This window comes from Phoca vitulina, unplaced genomic scaffold (assembly GCF_004348235.1).
Source record: "Phoca vitulina isolate PV1807 unplaced genomic scaffold, GSC_HSeal_1.0 scaffold53, whole genome shotgun sequence".
Lineage (NCBI taxonomy): Eukaryota > Metazoa > Chordata > Mammalia > Carnivora > Phocidae > Phoca > Phoca vitulina.
Window position 1 is genome coordinate 2,296,226 of NW_022589756.1, and position 20,104 is coordinate 2,316,329.

Below are 20,104 nucleotides of genomic sequence, written 5' to 3' on the forward strand. Positions count from 1 at the left end.
TCAGGCTGAGGCGCTCTTTCCTCATGTTATGCTCAAGGCCACTGAGGTCAGAGAGCTTGGGTGATTCCCCCAAGGACTCACATCGGGAAATGCAGAGGTGACATTCCAACTCAGGCCTATGTGCGTGGAGTCTGAGTTTTTTCACTAAGTGAGCTTTTCAGGTGTATATATCCTTCTGAATCCTAAGCCCCTGGACAGGGACAGACCTTAAACCCATTCACAGGAAGGATTCGGATCCAGTATTCCCCTCAGCCACTAGCATGACCCCCTGCCTGGAATCGGCGTTCATAAATATGGGACCACGGGTGACTCAGCCCTTCTTCTCTGCCTCTCCTCTCTGGACCCTTCATTCTCATTTCAGAGCCCCGCTACCCACATGCTGCCTGGGCCCTTCCTCTACTGAGACCTCATCCCTCTAAAGGTGCTGGATTTGTGTTACTTAAATCCACTGCGAGGAGAGCAGGGTTTAGCCAGAAGCAATGGCTCCTCACGAAGGGGATCAGTAAAATGAGACATTTTATATAGATTCCATCAGGCCACGTATGTTAGGTGAGAGCCGGGATGTCTGCGAAGAATGCTGGCCGTCATTGGCAGACAGCCGGGGAGAGGAGGGACGTTTCTGTGCCCGGAGCTCATTTTTGGGACCCCTTCACTGTTCACAGAGGGGGAGGCAGGCCGCCGCCGTGGGCTGGCGAGGCGTGGGGGACTGCGTAACCCTCCTCCTCTTCCCATGTCCCCTAGATCATCCTGAACTTCACGTCCATGGATCTGTATCGCAGCCGTCTGTGCTGGTACGACTACGTGGAGGTCCGGGACGGCTTCTGGAGGAAGGCGCCCCTCCGAGGTAACGGCACTAGGCCGCCCCCCACCTCCTCTGTGGCTGAGCCCTTCGGGGTTTTAAATTGAAGTCTGATTGACATACAATATCCTCTTAGTTTCAGGTGGACATCATACTGATTGGATATTTTTATACATCATTAAATGGTCCCCAGGATAGGAATAGTTACCATCTGTCACCATACGACGTTATTACAATATTATTGATTATATGCTCTGTGCTGTACCTGACATCCCCCATGCCTTATTTATTTTATTACTGGAAGCTTGTATCACTTCTCGGCCTTCTGGCTACGATCAAGTGTGTTGCTAGAACTTTGTATCTCTTAATCCTTTTACACCTGTTCTGTCTATCCCCCCCCCGCCACCCCCGGCACCCATCAGTTTGTTCTGTGTATCCATGAGTCTGTTCTGTTTGTTCATTTGTTTTGTTTTTAGACTCCACATATAAATGAAATCATACAGTATTTGTCTTTATTTCATTTAGCACCATACCCCCTAGGGCCATCCGTGTTGTCACAAATGGCAAGATTTCATCCTTTTCTGTGCTGAGTAATATTCCACTGTATGGCTATCCCACATCTTAGTTATCTGTTCATCTACTGCGTCCGTCTCTTGGCTGTTGTAAATAATGTTGCGATGAGCAGGAGGGTGCACATAGCTCTCCAAATTGGTGTTTTCATGTTCTTTGGATAAATACCCGGAAGTGGGATTGCTGGATCATAGGGCAGCTCTATTTTTAATTTTGGGGGAAGCTCCATACTGTTTTCCACAGTGGCTACACAGATTGACGTCCCCACCAGCAGTGCACAGGGTTCCCTTAGCACCACGTCCTCAAACCTGTTCTCACTTGTCTTCTTGACACCAGCCAATCTGACCGCTGTGAGGTGACATCTCATGGTAGTTTTGATTTGCATTTCCCTGATGATGAGTGATGTTGAGCCTCTTTTCATGTGCCCATTGGCCATCTCTACGGCTTCTTTGGAGAAAAATCTATTCAGGTCCTCTGCCCATTTTTTATTGGGTTGTTTGGTTTTTGGATACTAACTTGTGTAAATTCTTTATATATTTTGGATATTAATCCCTTATCTAATATATGATTTACAAATATCTTCTCCCATTCAGTAAATTGCTTTTTTGTTTTGTTGACAGTTTCCCTCACCTGACAGAATTGCACAGGCTAATTCCTTCTTAGAACTACTTAGATCACAGTCTCTTCATCCTCCCCTGAAACCCAAAGCCTGGCCAAGGGTGATCTGGCCACCCTGGTGTGGGAGCCAAGAGTCCCGGTAGAATTAGTGCCTTCTAGCTCCATCTCTAGTCCCTTCCCCGATCTGGACCTCAGGGTCCTCGGTACGGGCTTCTGGGCCTCCCACAGAGGTGATGCTCAGTGTGTGGGTCGCGGGAGTCACACAAGTGACAGAGGAAGACAGACAGGCACAACTCCACAGCTCCAGGCTCTCTTCCTCATCTGGGCACTTTCAGAGGCTCCATTTTCTCCCTCTGCAAGATCTGGCTTAAGGGTAGCCTGGCACACCACGGAGGGCTCCCTACCTGGCACAGTGGCCCCAACTTGTTTGCACAGGAGACTTTGTCCCTTGGTGGTGAGGGGAGTGGTGAGTAAGTGGGGGGTGAGTGGTCAGAAGCACGGGACAGAAGGTGCTTTAATGGCATAGAGTTCGGGCCAAGAGAGGCTTTTGCTTCAAGCCTGAGGAGCTGTATGCATTCTCCTCCTCCAATCTGGACATACTCCTAGGAAGCCCAGGACCGCCCATTAACATTAGAACCTTTGTTCCACGTCCTGGGCCTGAAGCAGGCTGACCAATCGTTGCTAACCATCTCTTTCTGATATTTGAATATTTCTTATTAGTCACCCAAAGCAGCTGTCTTTACAACACTTCCTCCTGAAGACGTGGTAGCGTGTCCCAAGATTCCACTTTCTTTTTCATAACTTACATTCCTAGGTCAGCACCCTCTGTCCCTTGCCGAAGGTTGGGAAATACCCAATCTTCTTTGGAACACACAAGTCATCCCTCATTGATTCTTGACTACAAAGGATTCCACAAATGGCCAGCCTCATCTGCTGACATGGATCCTTGTCAGGGTTTATTTCAAAGGGGAATTTTTCTGACCCAGTCCCTAGATTCTAGGATTTACTTGGGGTCCTCTGGCATCTCTTGCATTTGGTCAAATGAAAACATTTTGTAATGTACAAAGAAAGCTGTGTTCATTCTTGGTGATTACTTGTTTGCATGGAGATCAAATAAGAAAAGTAATGGTAAAAAAAAAAAAGTAATGACGGCAATATGCTCCTTTAAGAAAAAGTAAATAAAACATAGATACAGCTGGTTATTGCGAGGAGCCCCCTTTCCTCCCCGAACTCATATTCCATCCCTCAAGTGCACAGAACCCTCTAGAAGTCTGGTACACTCTGGCTCTTCAGGGCCCTGCTAGGTCTTGGACCAGACTCAGGCCACCTGCAGGGTCTTGGGATTTTGTGCCAAGTGCAGAGCAGGGCCCGAGCCCCTGAGGCCCCTGGAGCAGCAGGGCGGGCTTCCTGGTGCAGGGAGGGGAGAGCGCCCTGCTTCAGGCCTCACTGCCCTCTGTGCACACTGTCTGCACAGGCCGCTTCTGTGGGGGCAAAATACCCGAGCCTATTGTCTCCACCGACAGCCGCCTCTGGGTGGAGTTCCGCAGCAGCAGCAACTGGGTCGGAAAGGGCTTCTTTGCCGTCTATGAAGGTACTGCGGAAGCGTGACAGGGAGGAGTCAGCTATGGGGTCCCCGGGCATCCCAGAACCGCCTGCTCCTGGCACCGCAGGGGCGAGGTTGAGGGCCCATGAGGGAGGACGCAGAGATCCCGGTGGGATTGGCCAGGCCCGGGGGCACTAAGAAGCTGGGGGACATGGGAAGGTCTGGAGGAGGGGGAGAGAGGGGCTCTCTCACTGACCTCACGCTGTGTCCCCAAAGCCATCTGTGGGGGAGATGTGAAAAAAGACAATGGCCACATCCAGTCGCCCAATTACCCTGATGATTACCGGCCCAGCAAAGTCTGCATCTGGCGGATCCAGGTGTCTGAAGGCTTCCACGTGGGCCTCACCTTCCAGTCCTTCGAGGTAGGTCAGAGACCCTTCGGTACCACCTCTTCGTGGGCTTCCGGTGTTGGGCCCTGGCAACCAGCGCTCCTCCAGCTGACCGAGCCCCCGACCCTCAGATCGAGCGCCACGACAGCTGTGCCTACGACTACCTGGAGGTGCGTGACGGGCACAGTGAGAGCAGCACCCTCATCGGACGCTACTGTGGCTACGAGAAGCCCGATGACATCAAGAGCACATCCAGCCGCCTCTGGCTCAAATTCGTCTCTGACGGATCCATTAACAAAGCCGGCTTTGCTGTCAACTTCTTCAAAGGTGCTCCTTCCCGCCCCCCCACCCAGCCCACCCCCATGGCTAATCCATCCCCTTCATTCCTTTTTCTGGCTTTTAAAATTGCATTGTATTGTGGTCAGAACACTTAGCTTGAGATCCGTCCTCCGAAAGCATGTTAAGTGTACTCGACAGTAGGGCCGACTGTAAGCACAGTGCTCGTGCAGCACATTTCTAGGGCGTGCTCATCTTGCTCGACCGACACTTTATGCCTGTTGATCATTTCCCATTTGATACCATTTCCCCCTCCCCTAACCCCTGGCAACGTCATTCCACTCTGTTTCTTTGAACTTGACTTTATTTATTTATTGGATTTGACTATTTTAGATAGCTCATGTAAGTGGAATCCCGCAGGACTTGTCTTGTCTGTAACTGGCTTATTTTACTTAACGCAGTGTCCTTAAGGGGCACCCGGGTGGCTCAGTTGGATAAGCGTCTCAGGTCATGATTTCAGGGTCCTGGGATCGAGCCCCGTGTTGGGCTCTGCGCTCAGCAGGGAGTCTGCTTGAGATTCTCTCTCTCCCTCTCCTTCTGCCCATCCCCCCACTCATGCTCTCTCTCTCTCTCTCTCTCTCTCCCCCCCCTCAAATAAATAATCTTAAAAAAAAAAACAAAACACAATGCCCTTAAGATTCATCCATACTGCATATGGCAGAATTTCCTTCTTTTTTAAGGCTGAATAGTATTCCACTGTGTGTACGGACTACATTTTTTAAATTGAAGGATAATTGACATACAATATCCTATTAGTTTTAAGAATACAGCATAGTGATTCGACTGCATTCCCTACGCTGTACATTGCATCCCCCTGTCTTATTTATTTTATAACTGGAAAATTATACATCTTAGCCGCCTTCACCTCTCTTGTTCATCTCTCCAGCCCCTCCCCATCAGTTTGTTCTCCGTATCTATGAGTCTGTCTGTTTTGTTTCGTTTGTTCATTTGTTTTGTTTTTAGATTCCACATATAAGTGAAAGCATATGGCATTTGTCTTTCTCTGTCTAGCTTATTTCACTTAGTGTGAATTCACTTAGTTCATGGTGTCACCAATGGCAAGATTTCATTCTTTTCTATGGCTGAGTAATATTCCACTGCATGGCTCTCCCACATGTTCTTTATCCATTTATCTGTCGATGGACACTTCAGATGCTTCCATATCTTGGCTGTTATAAATAACGATGCAATGAACATGGGGGTGCGTATATCTCTTCAAATTGGCATTTCATTTTCTTTGGATAAATACCCAAAAGTGGAATTGCTGGATCATATGGTAATTCTATTTTTAACTCCTGAGGAATCTCCATACTGTTTTCCACAGTGGCTGCACCAATTTGCATTCCCACCCACAGTGCAGAAGGGTTCCCATTTCTCCACTCCTCCGCCAACACTTGTTATTCTTATCTTTCTGATACTATCCATTCTGACAGGCGTGAGGTGATATAGCTCAATGTGGTCTTGATTTGCATTTTTCCTGACGATGAGTGATGTTGGTCTGTTGGCCATCTGGATGTCTTCTTTGGAGACATGCCTATTCAGATCTTCCTACCATTTTTAAATTAATAGTTGTTTTTTTAAATATTGAGTTTTATGAGTTCTTTATATATTTTGGATGTTAACTACTTATTGCATATAACATTGGTAAATATCTTCTCCCACTAAGTTGCCTTTTCATTTTATTGATGGTTTCTTTCACTGTGTGAAAGCTTGTTAGTTTGACGTTGTCCCATTTGTTTATTTTGCTTTTGTTGTCCTTGCCTGAAGAGACAGATCCAAAAAAATATCACTATGACCAATGTCAAAGACCTTATTGCCTGTGTTTTCTTCTAGGAGTTTTATGGTTTCAGGTCTTATATTTAAGTCTTTAACCCATTTTTAGTTTCTTTCTGTGTACAGGGTTGATAAGTGGTCCAGTTGCATTCTTTGGCATGCAGCTGTCCAGTCTATTTATTAAAGAGACTGTCGGGGGGTCCCTGTGTGGCTCAGTCGGTTAAGCGTCTGCCTTCGGCTCAAGTCATGATCCCGGGGTCCTGGGATTGAGCCCCGTATCAGGTGCCCTGCTCAGAGGGGAACCTACTTCTCCCTTTACCTCTCTGCCTGCCGCTCCCCCTGCTTGTGCTCTCTCTCTCTCTCTTGCTCACTCTCTCAAATGAATAAATAAAATCTTCAACAAAAGAGAGGGACTGTCTTTTCTCCATTGTATATTCTTGCCTCCTTTGTCATAGGATAATTGACCATGTAATCACGGGGTTTTTCCTGGACTCTGTATTCTCTTCCATTGATCTATTTTTCTATTTTTGTGCCAGTACCATACTGTTTTGATTTATTTGTTTTTGATTATAGCTTTGTAGTGCAGTTTGGAATGTGGGAGCGTGCCACCTCGAGCTTTGCTCTTCCTCAGGATTGCTTTGGCTGTTCAGAATCTTTTGTGGTTCTGAACGGGTTTCAGGATCACGTGTTATAGCTCTGTGAAAAATGGTATTTTGATCAGGATTGCATCAGATCTGTAGATTGCTTTGGGGGTATGGACGTTGTAACAGTATTAATTCTTCCCATCCTGTACCACATTTTCTTTGTCCTCATCTGTTGGTGGACATTTAGGCTGTTTCTACATCTTGGCTATTGTGATGTTGCTGCGGTGACTTCACACGTTGTTTATTCAGCAATTCGACACAGAGGCTCTAGGAGGGATGCAGAGACCCTGGTGCCCTCCCTTGAACTGATGGCCTAACTGGGGAGAAAAGGTCAATTCCATTGAAAAACTGCATATCTCATTGACTAAATGACAAACTTATATAAAAGTAGTTTGCACATGGTAGGTCCTCAACTCTGAATTGAAATAATAATTCAAGAGTTGACTTAAAGTCCAGAAGTTTGTGTAGAAGAAAGGCCAATGAAGCACAGAGGCAGAAAGTGCTGTGGAAGCTTGGGGAGGAAGCCAGACAGTGTGGGTTGTTGTTTTTTTTAACTGGTGTCACGGTGGGCAGGTCATCTTCTGAATCTCATTTCCTCATCTGTAAAATGGGGATAGTAACAGTCCCTCCATCACAGGTCATGTCAGAATTAAAGGAGAAAGGAGGAAATAGTACTTAGCCAGGGAATGGCATACAAGAGGAACCAGTCCATGGTGGCGGCCACCAGCCCAGCCATTGTGGTCAGAGGAAGGCTCTGTGGGGGTCCGCCTGTCCCCTCTTTCAGGTCGTAACCTGTCCCTTTGGGGCTCTCAGGAGTAGGGTCCCCTGGGGACTGAGTGGGGGCTGGGTGGGGCAGGGAAGCCCACAGCCTCAGAGCTCTGAGTGGTCCACAGCCGACTGCTGGTCCCTGCACTGGGGCTGGAGGTGGTCACAGGAAGCCTGAGGGACTGTGGACCTGACTCGCGAGCAGAGGGCGGGAGGAGAGACCCAGGCCCCGGCCTGGCAGTCATTGACCCCCTTTCCTTCCAACTGGCAGAGGTGGATGAGTGCTCGAGGCCCAACCGCGGGGGCTGCGAGCAGCGGTGTCTCAACACGTTGGGCAGCTATAAGTGTAGCTGTGACCCCGGGTACGAGCTAGCTCCGGACAAGCGCCGCTGTGAGGGTGAGTGCCCCCCTCCCCGGGACCCAGGCCCTTAGCCAAGATCTCTCCTGCTCTTGGACACTCCCCTCCCTGGAGGACCTGGGACTCCCTAGAACGTTCTTCATGACGGGGGGACAAGGAAGACATTCTATCCTGCAGGCCCCCAGAACACACTTACCAAGTGTGATGCACTCTGGGTTGGTTTTGTTTTGTTTTGTTTTTCATCTTTATTCGCTTAAAATGCTGATCTTGACCGACTGATGGATTTCGTCACCCTCCAGAAGGGTCATGATCCCCAGTTTGGAAACCACTGTCCTCAGACACACACTGATTTTTTGGCCTCTCCCGATACCCGGCCCAAGGTGAAAGCTGGTGAAAGCACTCCCTGTCAGAGCCTCCAGCTCAGCCTGGTCTTGCCTGGCGGCTTCTCTCCCTGCCTCGCCACGCTTCCAGTCCTCCCTGCACACCGGCCCAGCCTTCCCTGAGCCCCTCGCCCCCCTCCTCCCTCTCAGCAGATGTCCTGGCGGTTCTGTCGCAGAGAAAGTAGAAGTGTTCACACATACGAGTCCTCAGTTCCTCATACTCTGAAGATACCCCCCCCCCCCCGCCTGCTTCCCTCCCGTTCCTGAGAGACGAGACACAAGCCCCGGGACTGCAGGGAATCCAAGATCCCCTTCTCCCCAGTGCACCCAGCACCTGTCTCTGGCCCGTACCTAGAGTGGGGGCTCCTGGCAGGTGACGGCACCTCTCTTGTCCCCCCAGCTGCCTGTGGTGGCTTCCTCACCAAGCTCAATGGCTCCATCACCAGCCCCGGCTGGCCCAAGGAGTACCCCCCTAACAAAAACTGCATCTGGCAGTTGGTGGCCCCCACCCAGTACCGGATCTCCCTGCAATTCGACTTCTTCGAGACCGAGGGCAATGACGTAAGTGCTCATTGGGCTGAGGAGACGCAGGAAGGTCTGAGGCGTGGGAGCCAGCTTCCTTCCCTATAAAAGAAATACCCAAAGAATGTAGAGGAGGAGAGACTGCTCCCAATTCCAGGAAGCAGGGGAGGGTTGGGGAGGAGGGCTTGAAGGCCAGGGAGCGCGCACGTGGCGATGTGGAGCGAGGCAAGACTTGGGCCTTGTGTGGAGAGCACAGGAAGATCTAATGGGGTTGACGTGGCACCTCTTTGAGTTATTAGAGTCTGTAAAGTGGGTGACTAAAGACAAAAGGACTCACACAACAGGGAGCCTTCCCAGGTAGGGGTGGTCAGGGGAGACTTCCTGGAGGAGGCAGGCCTGGAGCTGCCCTGCCCTGCAGGTGTGCAAGTATGACTTCGTGGAAGTACGCAGTGGGCTCACAGCTGACTCCAAGCTACATGGCAAGTTCTGCGGCTCCGAGAAGCCCGAGGTCATCACCTCCCAGTACAACAACATGCGCGTGGAGTTCAAGTCCGACAACACAGTCTCCAAGAAGGGCTTCAAGGCCCACTTCTTCTCAGGTAACCCGGACTCCCCAGCTCTGAGCCTGCCTCCCCTCCTCCCTGCCACTGGACCCCTGCACTTTCTAGCCCTCCCTGTTGCCAGGCCAGCAGGCTCTGTCCCCTCCTCCCCCCACTAGCCCTCCACCACCAGGCCAGCCCCTCCATTCCTGAACCCCATTACTCCCGAATCCTCTGGGCTATATGGGAGCCAGCCTGAGGATGGGCAGGACACAGACATGCAGAATCGAAAGGAGAGGGCTTTCCAGGTATCAGGAGCCATTATGCCGAGGTCCCAGAGAGGGCAGGCCCTGGGAACAGGGAGTTCATCATGGCCAGAGAATGCGGGGTACATGCAGAGGAGGAGGAGGATGTTTGCCTTGTGCTGTGTGGGCCAGATGATCTGGCCAGCAGCCACATCTCCGATCAGACCCTACACATGCCAAACGGGTTCATGCCGGGGCCTTCAGAAAAGATGAGGAGCCTCCCTCTCTTCAACACCAAAGCCTTCCCATTCACCCTCAGCCCACAGGTGGGGGACTCAGATCCAACCAGCATATGTTTATTGAGAGCTGCCCCACATAAGGCTTGGGATCAAGTCCCTCTGATGGCCTCATCTTTGGGTGGCCTGAGAGGTAGCCAGCCCCTCTGAGCTAGGCCTCCAGGGGTCCCAGAGACCTTTCCCCTGTTTTAGTCATCCCTCTGTCCTTCATCCTGGGGCAAGGCTGGTGGTCTTTCAGAGGCAACTGGACCTGGGACATAGTGTGGGGTGGGGACTCCATGAAACTGAGTGGGGGGAGTGGGAGGCAGAGGGAGTGGCTGGAGCGGCTGGTTTTCTGGGGGAGTGGCCCAGGGATCCTGATCCCCAGCAGGCCTGGTGGGCCGGGCATGGGGTGGCAGGAAGGCAGGAAGCCCATGGCCTAGTCCATGCTGCCTTCCTTCTCCCCTCCTTTGCCCAGGATCCTGCATCCTCGAGCCCCCTATGTTGTGGCCCTGCACCCCTGCCTGCCCCACCTGGATGCCATGCACTGCCCCTGTGCCCTGGTCCCTGCTTGGCACTGCCAGCCATCCTGCTCTGCTTACAGTCCCCCCCCAGCCCCTGCCCCCTACTGCTTGCTGAGACCCCTCCCCGTGCAACGCGAATCCTTTTCTTCCCTGTGCCCACCTGGAAATCCTACAGGGTGCTCACCAGAGGGCTGAGGGGATGTAACACCTACTCGGGGGTGGGCTCGGTCCTGGGGAAACCATTACCTGCTTACTCTTGTCTCTTCCTGCCCTTCTGTTGCTCCAGTCTTGGAGGGGGGGAAGGGGACCAACACCACATGTGTCAGGCCTAGAGCCCAGGGCTCTCCACCCCCGGGTGCTGCCCTGCCCTGGCATGACACCGGGCCAGCCACCCCTCAGCCCCGCACAGACACACACACCCGCACCCCTGCACACGCACACACATGCGATGCCCTGCGGCACAAGAAACCTGCAGAGACCCTCACCGGTGGGCATCAAGGTTGAGCCCTCAGGGCGTGGGGCATCTGACTCTGGCCCCCCAGGAGGGGGGCTCTTTGGACTTTTGGGACACCCAGCGAGGAGACCCTAAGCCAAGAAGGAGAAGAAAGAGCCTGAAGACCTTCAGTCTGACCCCAGCCACCTTCCGGGGCATTTGGCACTGGAGGGTGAGTGCCATCTCCTTGTCCGGGCCCGTGTCCACCCTCCCTGCTCCTGTCCCTCCTGCAGCCTGCTCCCCTGGTTCCGAGGTGAGGCTACCACTCCCGCCCCCCCCCCGCCCCAGCCCCCCCCCCCCCCCCCCGCCTCCTGGGACGCTGCAGCAGGCCTTCCTCAGGACTCACCTTTCTATCACTCGGCCATTCAGCCACCCACTTACCCACGCACTCATTCACGGGCAAGTATTTCTTTTACCCCTCCTATGTGCCAGGCAGTGTACTAGGTGGTTAGGGTACAAGTATGAGGAAGGCGTGGAGATCAAAACAGTTCCGGGAAATCTTCGCTCAGTTCTTGAGCTGGGACCCCTGAAACTCCCAGCATAGTCACAGGCGAGTTCCTGGGCAAAACCCCAAGTCATAGGGTGCCCCTCACCCCCACCTTCCTGCAGGGCCCTCAGCCAGGGTCCCTGGTGAGGTTCTGAGAAGGAGCCCTGGGAGGGACTTGGGGACTCCATTGCTTGGCCCTGAGTACCCACAGGCCCCAAGGGGTCTGGCCCACCTGAGAATGGAGTGGAGAATCAGGGCTCCAGTCCTCAGCCCCTCTGCTGATGGAGACCAAGAACAGGGCTCCCTTTGTCGAGGACCCCACCTGGCCATTTGAATGGCAGAGGGCATCTTTCTACCTCAAGGTTCCCCTGTGGAATTCTGGGTGTCCATTCAATGTACACACCTTCCCCGAATGCCTGCCTCTGTGCCAGGCACACAGTCCCCAAAGTGAGCACAGACAGACTGGAGAATATGTGGGTGTGACACACACATGCCCGGAACCACGTGTTTCTCTGTGTGTCAGTGCACGCGCGTGTGGGTGTGCTCGTGGGGGAGTGCGTGTGTGTGGGTTGACCCAAGCTTGAGCAGCCGCATGTGTGGGCACACTCGAGTCCACCGGTCTGCTGAAGAGCCTGTGGTCTGCGCACGTGTGTGTGTCTTCGTACCCTCGTGTTGGCCCCCGAGCGCCTGCAGATGCACCCGTGCCTGTGTGTTGGGACCTGTGCACGCCTCCTCACACAGGTGTGGGAGTGAGGAGTGCGGTGGGTGCTAGTGATGTGTGGGCACCGAGTAGCATCCTGTGCATGGGTGTACGCGTCCCCGTGGGTCGGTGTCTCTGCTGCCGCGGTGGGACCACAGTACGTTCCTGCGGGGATCCTGTGTCTGTGGGCACGTTGGCGTGAGTGTGCGCAACCAAAGCCGCAGCGGCCGGAGTGAGAGCGCGGAGCTGTCAGCCAGGCCCACCCTTTCCGCCGGCTGCCCCCCTCTAGCGGAGATCTGTCTCTCTCCCTCCCCGTGTGCAGGCCTCGTGCCCATCTGCGGCCCCAGCCACTGGGGACCCAAACCACTTGATACTCTTGGATCTGTCCTTCACCAGCTCCACCTCTCACCTCCTCAACAACGGCTCCAAAGCCCTCCAGGCCTTCTTCCTGCCACAGGCTTTCTCCCCATCTGTCCCCTGTCGCTGTGCCTCTTCCCACCTGCTGTTCTCTTTGAGCTGGCTGCGCCGGACATGGCCGCCCCGCATGTGTCTCCCACTGCCTTCCCGCACTGCCCTGTGACTCCGCCTCCGAGGCCCGGGCTGGTGTTCACTGCTCTCCCTCCCTGGCCCCTGCCCTCCACCCCCACCCCTTGGTCCCTTTTCTCCTTCTCTCTCTCGTTTCAGAAAAGAGGCCGGCTCTGCAGCCCCCTCGGGGACGCCCCCACCAGCTCAAATTCCGAGTGCAGAAAAGAAACCGGACCCCCCAGTGAGGCCTGCCAGGCCTCCCGGACCCTTTGTTACTCAGGAACCTCACCTTGGACGGAATGGGATGGGGGCTTCAGTGCCCGCCCACCCCCCACCTCCACTCTGCCATTCCGGCCTGCCCTCCTTCTGGCCGGACAGAACTGGTGCTCTCCTCTCCCCTGTCCCCCCTCCCGTGGACAGGGGACCTTCCCCGCCCCCACCCCCTCCCATTTGGATGGTGTCTGTGACATTTCCTGTTGTGAAGTAAAAGAGGGACCCCTGCGTCCTGCTCCTTTCTCTTGCAGTCTGCTTGTCCGTGTGTCTGTTTTTCCACTTGTCCGTCTGTCCAGTAAGCAGGTAATGGTAGAGGGTGCCCACGTTGGTCAGCTCCAGCCCCCAGCCCTCCGTCCACCCCACTTCTACTTTCTCTCCCCACACCTGGGCCGCTCGGCTGGCTCCGCTGGAGGCACCGCCCGGGACCCCCCCCCCACCAGCACCACCACCAGCACCACCACCACCATGGCCTGGGCCCCCCCGGGGGGAGGAAGCCCAGCCAGCCTCCCGCTGCCCCTGGGGTGACCACCCGGCCCTCAGCCCCGCACAGACCCGGGCCCCGCCTTGTTTGCTCCCCTGCAGACAAGGACGAGTGCTCCAAGGATAACGGCGGCTGCCAGCAAGACTGCGTCAACACGTTCGGCAGCTACGAGTGCCAGTGTCGCAGCGGCTTCGTCCTCCATGACAACAAGCACGACTGCAAGGAAGGTGAGCACTACCAGGGTGGCCCACCCGGGGCCCCAGGGACTGGAGGCCGGGGCCCAGGAGGCGGGGGAGGGGGGTGCCACCGCCATCTGGCTGCGTGTAGACTCAAGGACATGAGTGGCCTCTGAGGTCACCTTGTTTGGCCTCCCACCGGGTCCACAGACTCCCCCCACACACTTCCATCTCTCCTTGTGCCTGTCAGGAGAGGAGGGGTTCACACCTGTCCCCGATCTCCATCTTGAGACTGATCTGGTGGTTAGTTCTTAAAACCCATGTCCCAGTCCCTCTCCCCCTAACGAGTGTCCTCTGGCAGAGGCGAGATGGCACGGTGGTTAAGAGCACGGGCTGCCCGGCCCAGCCCTGCCGCTTGGCCAGCTGCACGCCCCTGAGGGCCTCCGTTTGCTCCTGTGGGACACCCAGGTGGTCACAGGCCCACCTCATCAGGGCATGGGGCTCCCAGCAAGCACAGTCGTGTATGTCAACCGTACGGGTCACACTTCTGACCCCCGGGGACACTCAGAACAGGGTCACTACCTCCCCGACACTCAAACCCTGCAGATATTTGGAAACAGCTCTCCTATCATCACCGATATCATCCGATACCCCTGTGGACATGGTACAACACTGGCCTTCCATGTCGTTAATTCTATAGTGTCCGCAGCCTGCTGAGGACACACTATGCCAGCAGCACGGCATCGACTTGGCTCTGCCACTGAATGTCTGTGTGACTTGGGCCGAGTCACTGCACCACCCTGAGCTTCAGCGTCCTCACCCGTGAGATGATAAACAATGGGACCTACCTTGCCACATGCTAAGTTTCATAGATCTCACTCGAGCACTGAGCACAGTGCCTGGCAAATGCCTCTTCTCACTGTTATTAGGTGGACAACCAAGGGACCAACAAATTAACTTCTGGCTAAAATAAACAGAATTGAAGCACTCAACAGTGACCCAACGGACGCTCAAGAGCTTCCAACCCCATCAATGCAGGCTCCCAAATATGGAGTTAAGGGGACCTTATTTTGAGGTTGTCCAAAGTGCACTCTCTCTCTCTGTACTGTGTGAAAAAGAGTACATCAACACCAACAGGGTAACCGGGTTTGCACTTCTGGGCGGACAGCCTTGTACATCGCGCAGAGTCACTTTAGAAGCCCTCAGGCGCCCCACTCACACGCTAGGCGAGTTACGAGTCAGTATTTCCTGAATTCCTGCAGAGGGTGCAGTGCGGTGCAGAGTTCGGCAGGGGGCTCAAGAGGGGGGTCCCTCTGCCCCCAAGGAAGTTGCAGTCTAGCTGGGGGAGAAGTGGGTGTGCACCCAGAAGTTGGAGGGAAGGCCAGTGTAGAGATGGGGGGGTGTGCACACACAAGTTGGAGGGAAGGCCAGTGTAGAGATGGGGGATGTGCACACAGAAGTTGGAGGGAAGGCCAGTGTAGAGATGGGGGGTGTGCAACAGAAGTTGGAGGGAAGGCCAGTGTAGAGCTGGGGGGTGTGCACACACACAAGTTGGAGGGAAGGCCAGTGTAGAGATGGGGAACGGCAGTAAGTGTGGCAGTGGGGAACCACAGAAGGATGACAGACACAGCCCACAGGTCCAACGTGGAGAGCCAAGGGCTCCACGTGCCTCCACCAACCGGAGCCTCTGCGAGGCCCGCCCCCTGCTCTCAGGGCCTCGTGGCTGTGCGTTTATCCTGTGAGCCGCTGACCGTAGGCAGCCACCCGTCCCTCTCTCCTCCCCAGCCCGCAGTGCACTGGTTGCCCGTTTTCCCCGGAGGCACCTGTCAGATTGGATGATAATAAATAATGAGCATCAGCTCTTAAATTTGTTTGGGAGGCCACACTTTCAGAGGCAGAGGGCAGATTACAATGGATCGAGGAGCCTTAAGTAGTGAGAATGGGGTGACAGCAAGTTTTCTTGACGGTCAACTGAGAAGAAAATGAGAGAGGACGGGCAGCAGCCGGAGGGGAACGTAGGGCCATGGGAGAGCTATTTTAGGATGGGGCAAAGCTTAGGAAGGCCCACAGGCTGGTAGAGCCAGCACAGAGAGTGAGGGTGGATAATGTGAGGTACAAAGGTCCCCAGGTGGTGGGTGGCAGTAAGCTCCAGCTCACAGAAGGAGAGGCAGCTTCTTAGAAACAAGGAAAGGGGAAGGTGAGTTTGCAGGTAGGGGCCAGGAAGTTGAAGTTGTTCCTATCTGAGGCCCTGATTTTCTCAAGGAGGCAGGAGGTGAGCTGGTCTTCTGGGTAGGAGGGGCTGGGAGTTGAGAGGGCTGAGGGTTTGGAGCCATTGTTGAGGAGTTGAGGAGGTGAGAGGTGGAGCTGGTGAGGGACAGATCCAAGAGTATCAAGTGGTTTGGGTCTCCAGTGGTTGGGGTCACAGATGGGGTTCTCCAAGATGGCGTAGTTAAGGACAGTATGTTGAGTAGCAGGGGTGATCAGCTGTGTGGTCCAGCCAGATAGGAAAGTAAGTTAAGTCAACCAAGGAGAAAATATTGGGAGAAACTAGAAGGACCAAGGCTATGGAGGGCTCTCTAAAGCTGAAGAAGCAGTGAACGGACAGTGAGGGCCTGAGCACCCTGGAAGAACAGGAGGTGGTCACAGAGAGGTGATATTTGTAGCATGAGGAAATGGTGGGTAATGGCAAGGCCCAGTAAGGTCATAAGCAAGCCCACCTTGAGGGGAAGAAGATAAGCAGCAGTAGAGCTTAGAAGATCAGGGACAGAGAGGCCAGCCCTAGGATGGCAGCAGGAGTGGGTAGAGAACTGAGTCAGGTGCCAAAGTCTTCTGTGAATGTGGAGGTGTGGCAGGAGACCAAAGGATGATAGCATCGTGGAGGGCAGAGGGGGTGTGGACACATGGCCTCAGAGATCCAGGGATCTGCACGGGGGCAGCTGTGAGGGGGGCTTCCATGGATGCTACCAGGCAGGGCCCTGCACGGAAGCCTGCAGCTAGATTTCCCTGCCTGTGGGTAACGGAACAGAAAAGAAGTCATGTAAGCCTTCCATCCGTTGGCAGGTGAGGAACAGGAGAAAGAAGCAAGGAGGGCAGGAGGGAAGGGCTTTATTCCTTTCCTCACGGGGCACTGGAGCCCCAGGGTCCTTGCTGATCTCCTTCCCCCACTTCCCCACAGCCGGCTGTGACCACAAGGTGACATCCACTAGCGGCACCATCACCAGCCCCAACTGGCCTGACAAATATCCCAGCAAGAAGGAGTGCACCTGGGCTATCTCCAGCACCCCCGGCCACCGGGTCAAGCTGGTAAGGCGCCCACACCCCAGCCCGCATGGGCGCCCCTGCTCCTGCATGCTATCCAGCCGCCGCCTATTTCCTATCGACTCCAAAGCCCTGGGTGACTCAGAGCGATGCAGACTGCAGGCTGTTGGCCTGGCTGAGCCCGCAGGGCTGTCACCCCTCTGAGGATCCTAGTGAGCCCCCCATCTGGTTTGGACAGAGGCCCTGCCTGCCATTGCCCCCCCGCCCAGGCCCTCCCTCCTTGCTTCCAGCTGTGCCACCAGCAGTGACCACTTCCTTGGGTCTCCAGGAGCTGGGGTCTGGAGGCCTAGATCTGGGGCCACCTGCTGCCTGCCCCCCCCCCAGCCACATTCTGAGTTTGCTGTCCTCCCTCGTGCCCTCCAGACCTTCGTGGAGATGGACATCGAGTCCCAGCCCGAGTGTGCCTATGACCATCTGGAGGTGTATGACGGGCGTGACGCCAAGGCCCCTGTCCTGGGCCGCTTCTGTGGGAGCAAGAAGCCCGAGCCGGTCCTGGCCACAGGCAGCCGCATGTTCCTGCGCTTCTACTCGGACAACTCCGTCCAGAGGAAGGGCTTCCAGGCGTCCCACTCCACAGGTGAGGCCGGCTCAGGCCAGGGCGCTGGGCAGCCAGTGCCCTCATGCTGCCTTGTTCTGCAGCCATCTACTGGTCCTGGCCCCAGAGGCAGGCCCAGGCTCAGGAGGCTCCCATGGAGGGTGAGGAAGAGCGTGTGAAGGCACAGCTAGACCAAGCCTGTGGCCTGGGTGGAGAAAGACTGTGTTCCAAGGGCCAAGCAGGGGAGCAGAAAGGGAGCACTAAAAGGAGAGTGGGGGAGATCCTGATTAGGGGCTGTGAAGTTGGAAAACAGAGGGCAGTGACGACAGTGGGTGGGGAAGCCAGGGATGGAGAGGGAAGCCCCAGAGTCCCCAGCGGTAGGACGCCTGACCATGCAGCAGCCCACCCACATTCCAACCCCCACAAGTCACTCATCCATTCATTCTACCGATACTTACTTATTAACACATAACATGTTTGAGGCGGTGTTGTAAGTGCCTGTCCCAAAAAGGAAGCAAACATCTCGGCCCTGGAGGGAATTAGGAATCAGGGAATTAGTGATCCCTTGCCCATTTATTCAGCAACCCTTTGCTGAGCTGTGGCCCCATGTGAGCCTCAGCGGGGCACATGGTGATGAATCAGGCAGGAGCCCTTCCCCCACCCTCAGCCCAGGAACTCCCAGTCCAGAGGTGAGCTGGGACATGTACAGATAACGAGAGCATGAGGCAAAACATGATAAGCTCTAGGTTCGAATGGGAGTTGGTGGGGTCATTCCAGCCGGGGGAGGAGCCCAGGCCCAGCCACAACCCCAGGATAACTCGGGGTGTATACAAGTGACCGCAGGTCATTTCGTTTGGCCTGAACAACGGGTGTGTGAGGACAGCCATGAAGTGGAAACAAAGCAGCAGCAGAGATAGGCTGGAGCCCAGGCTGGGGAGGGTGTCAGATGGGGGCTTCACAGGCTCCTTGTGGGCCTTGAGCCCCCTGTTGGGGCGTCCCCAGGACTGATGGGTCCACAGCCTCCCCTCCTCCCTTGCAACTCAGTTCCTGCCCTGGGTCCCGTCCCACCCTCTCCCCACCCCTCCAGGGAAGCATAAGCACCGGGCGTCCTAGGGGCCAGAGGGCTTCCCCAGGAGGATGGGCGCCGCTGGCCCTGCCCTGCGTGCTCTCATCTGCCCCTCCCAGCAGAGGGTCACAGACTGGAGGCCCGGAACTCTCTCTGGCCCTCAGACCTGCTCTGTTTGGCCCACACTGTGTTTTTTAAAAATGTGAGCCAACATTTAAAAATCAAGAGTTTTCACAGAAAATCCAGATGTAGTTCTTCTCTCTGAAGAATGGAAGCTCTGGCAATGCAGGGCCCACATTCTTCCAGGGCAGCCGTCAGAAGGAGCAAATTAGCAATGGCCTCTTTTGACAAGCATGCCCCCCGCTCCCGGTGCCTCTGCTCAGAGTTGACTAACAGCCCGGTGTGTCCCCGGGCCTCTGTGGGCATCGGTCCAGAGGCGGAGCAGCAGAGCACCTGTCGTGGGCCGTGTCCTGGGCCAGGTCCACAGCCGCCCACCACTAGCCGTGTGGCCCTCCATCCAGCCGCGAGGGTTCGGCGTGGTGAGGTGCAGCGCCTGGCCCTCGGCTGTGCTCAGGGATGCTGGCTGATCTCGTTGTCCTCCCACAGAGTGCGGAGGCCAGGTGCGGGCAGAGGTGAAGACAAAGGATCTTTACTCCCATGCCCAGTTTGGTGACAACAACTACCCCGGGGGGGTGGACTGCGAGTGGGTCATCGTGGCAGAGGAAGGCTATGGCGTGGAGCTGGTGTTCCAGACCTTCGAGGTGGAGGAGGAGACAGACTGTGGCTACGACTACATGGAGCTCTTCGATGGCTATGACAGCACAGCCCCCAGACTGGGGCGCTACTGCGGCTCAGGGGTGAGACCCCGCCCCCCAGGGCGGCGCCCATGCGGGGTGCCAGGATGGGTGGTAGCCCAGGCCTGGCCCCTTGCAGGAGCCCAGAGACCCTGCCTGGTGGGTGGCTGCTCATGGAGGCCCGCCCTGCTCCGGGCCATCCCCACCCAGGAAATTCGGTCCTTTTTTGGCCAACACTGTGGTTTCTGCAGCCTCTGGGACAGGCCCTGTCCTGACCCAAGCCTGCTCAGCACTAGTTTGGTTGGACCTACAGGGTGGCTTGCATCTGGGGAGGAGGATGGAATTCCCTCTGCCCCCCTCATCCCTTGTTCCAGTCCCAAGGCAGCTTACCAGGGCCCAGGATCAGGGGCAGAGGCTGGGGCAAAAGCCAGGAACCTGGGGCCTGAGCCGAACTGTGCTAAGCAGTCATTCTGGCTGAGCCATAAAAACACCCTCATCTCTTCCACTGCCAGGTACCCTTCTTGGCGGGAGGCCAGCTGGTCCCAAAGCCCTTGGTGCCACTGTCCGAGCAGATGCGGGACACTGCTTCTTGGTCCGTAAAAATGGCACTTTCAGAGGCAGTGGGCAAAAGTTTGCTCCATGGGATTTTAACCGAGCTCACGGGAAACCACAAAGGTGGATTTATTTTCCTCTCAGTCAGAGCTTGTGGCTTCTTTTGTTTTTTTTTTCTTTTGTTTTTGTGAATCGTTTCCCCCTTCAGAGAACATCATCTTCCCCTCTCCATTACACACGAGTGCACGCACACACACACACCATTACACACGGGCACATGCACACCACACACACACACACACATACCATTACACACGGGTACATGCACACCACACACACACACACCATTACACACGGGCACATGCACACACCACACACACACAACATACCATTTCACACGGCCACATGCACACACACCACACAC

The 20,104-nt window shown here is 55.1% G+C and overlaps 1 protein-coding gene across 2 annotated transcripts in view; it reads left to right on the top strand.

The window, feature by feature from the left end:
• The window catches only part of BMP1 (bone morphogenetic protein 1), a 43,572-nt gene that overhangs the window by 20,958 nt on the left and 2,510 nt on the right, over positions 1–20,104 (top strand). The window contains exons 9-19 of one of the 2 annotated variants that reach the window (XM_032389131.1): positions 742–844; positions 3,462–3,578; positions 3,807–3,952; positions 4,051–4,246; positions 7,709–7,834; positions 8,576–8,736; positions 9,116–9,296; positions 13,341–13,466; positions 16,591–16,718; positions 17,097–17,310; positions 18,941–19,191. In XM_032389131.1, the coding sequence (XP_032245022.1) occupies positions 742–844; positions 3,462–3,578; positions 3,807–3,952; positions 4,051–4,246; positions 7,709–7,834; positions 8,576–8,736; positions 9,116–9,296; positions 13,341–13,466; positions 16,591–16,718; positions 17,097–17,310; positions 18,941–19,191 (1,749 nt within the window). Of the gene's footprint in view, positions 1–741; positions 845–3,461; positions 3,579–3,806; positions 3,953–4,050; positions 4,247–7,708; positions 7,835–8,575; positions 8,737–9,115; positions 9,297–12,644; positions 13,467–16,590; positions 16,719–17,096; positions 17,311–18,940; positions 19,192–20,104 lie in introns of those variants that run through there. The other variant, XM_032389132.1, reaches the window with a different exon arrangement.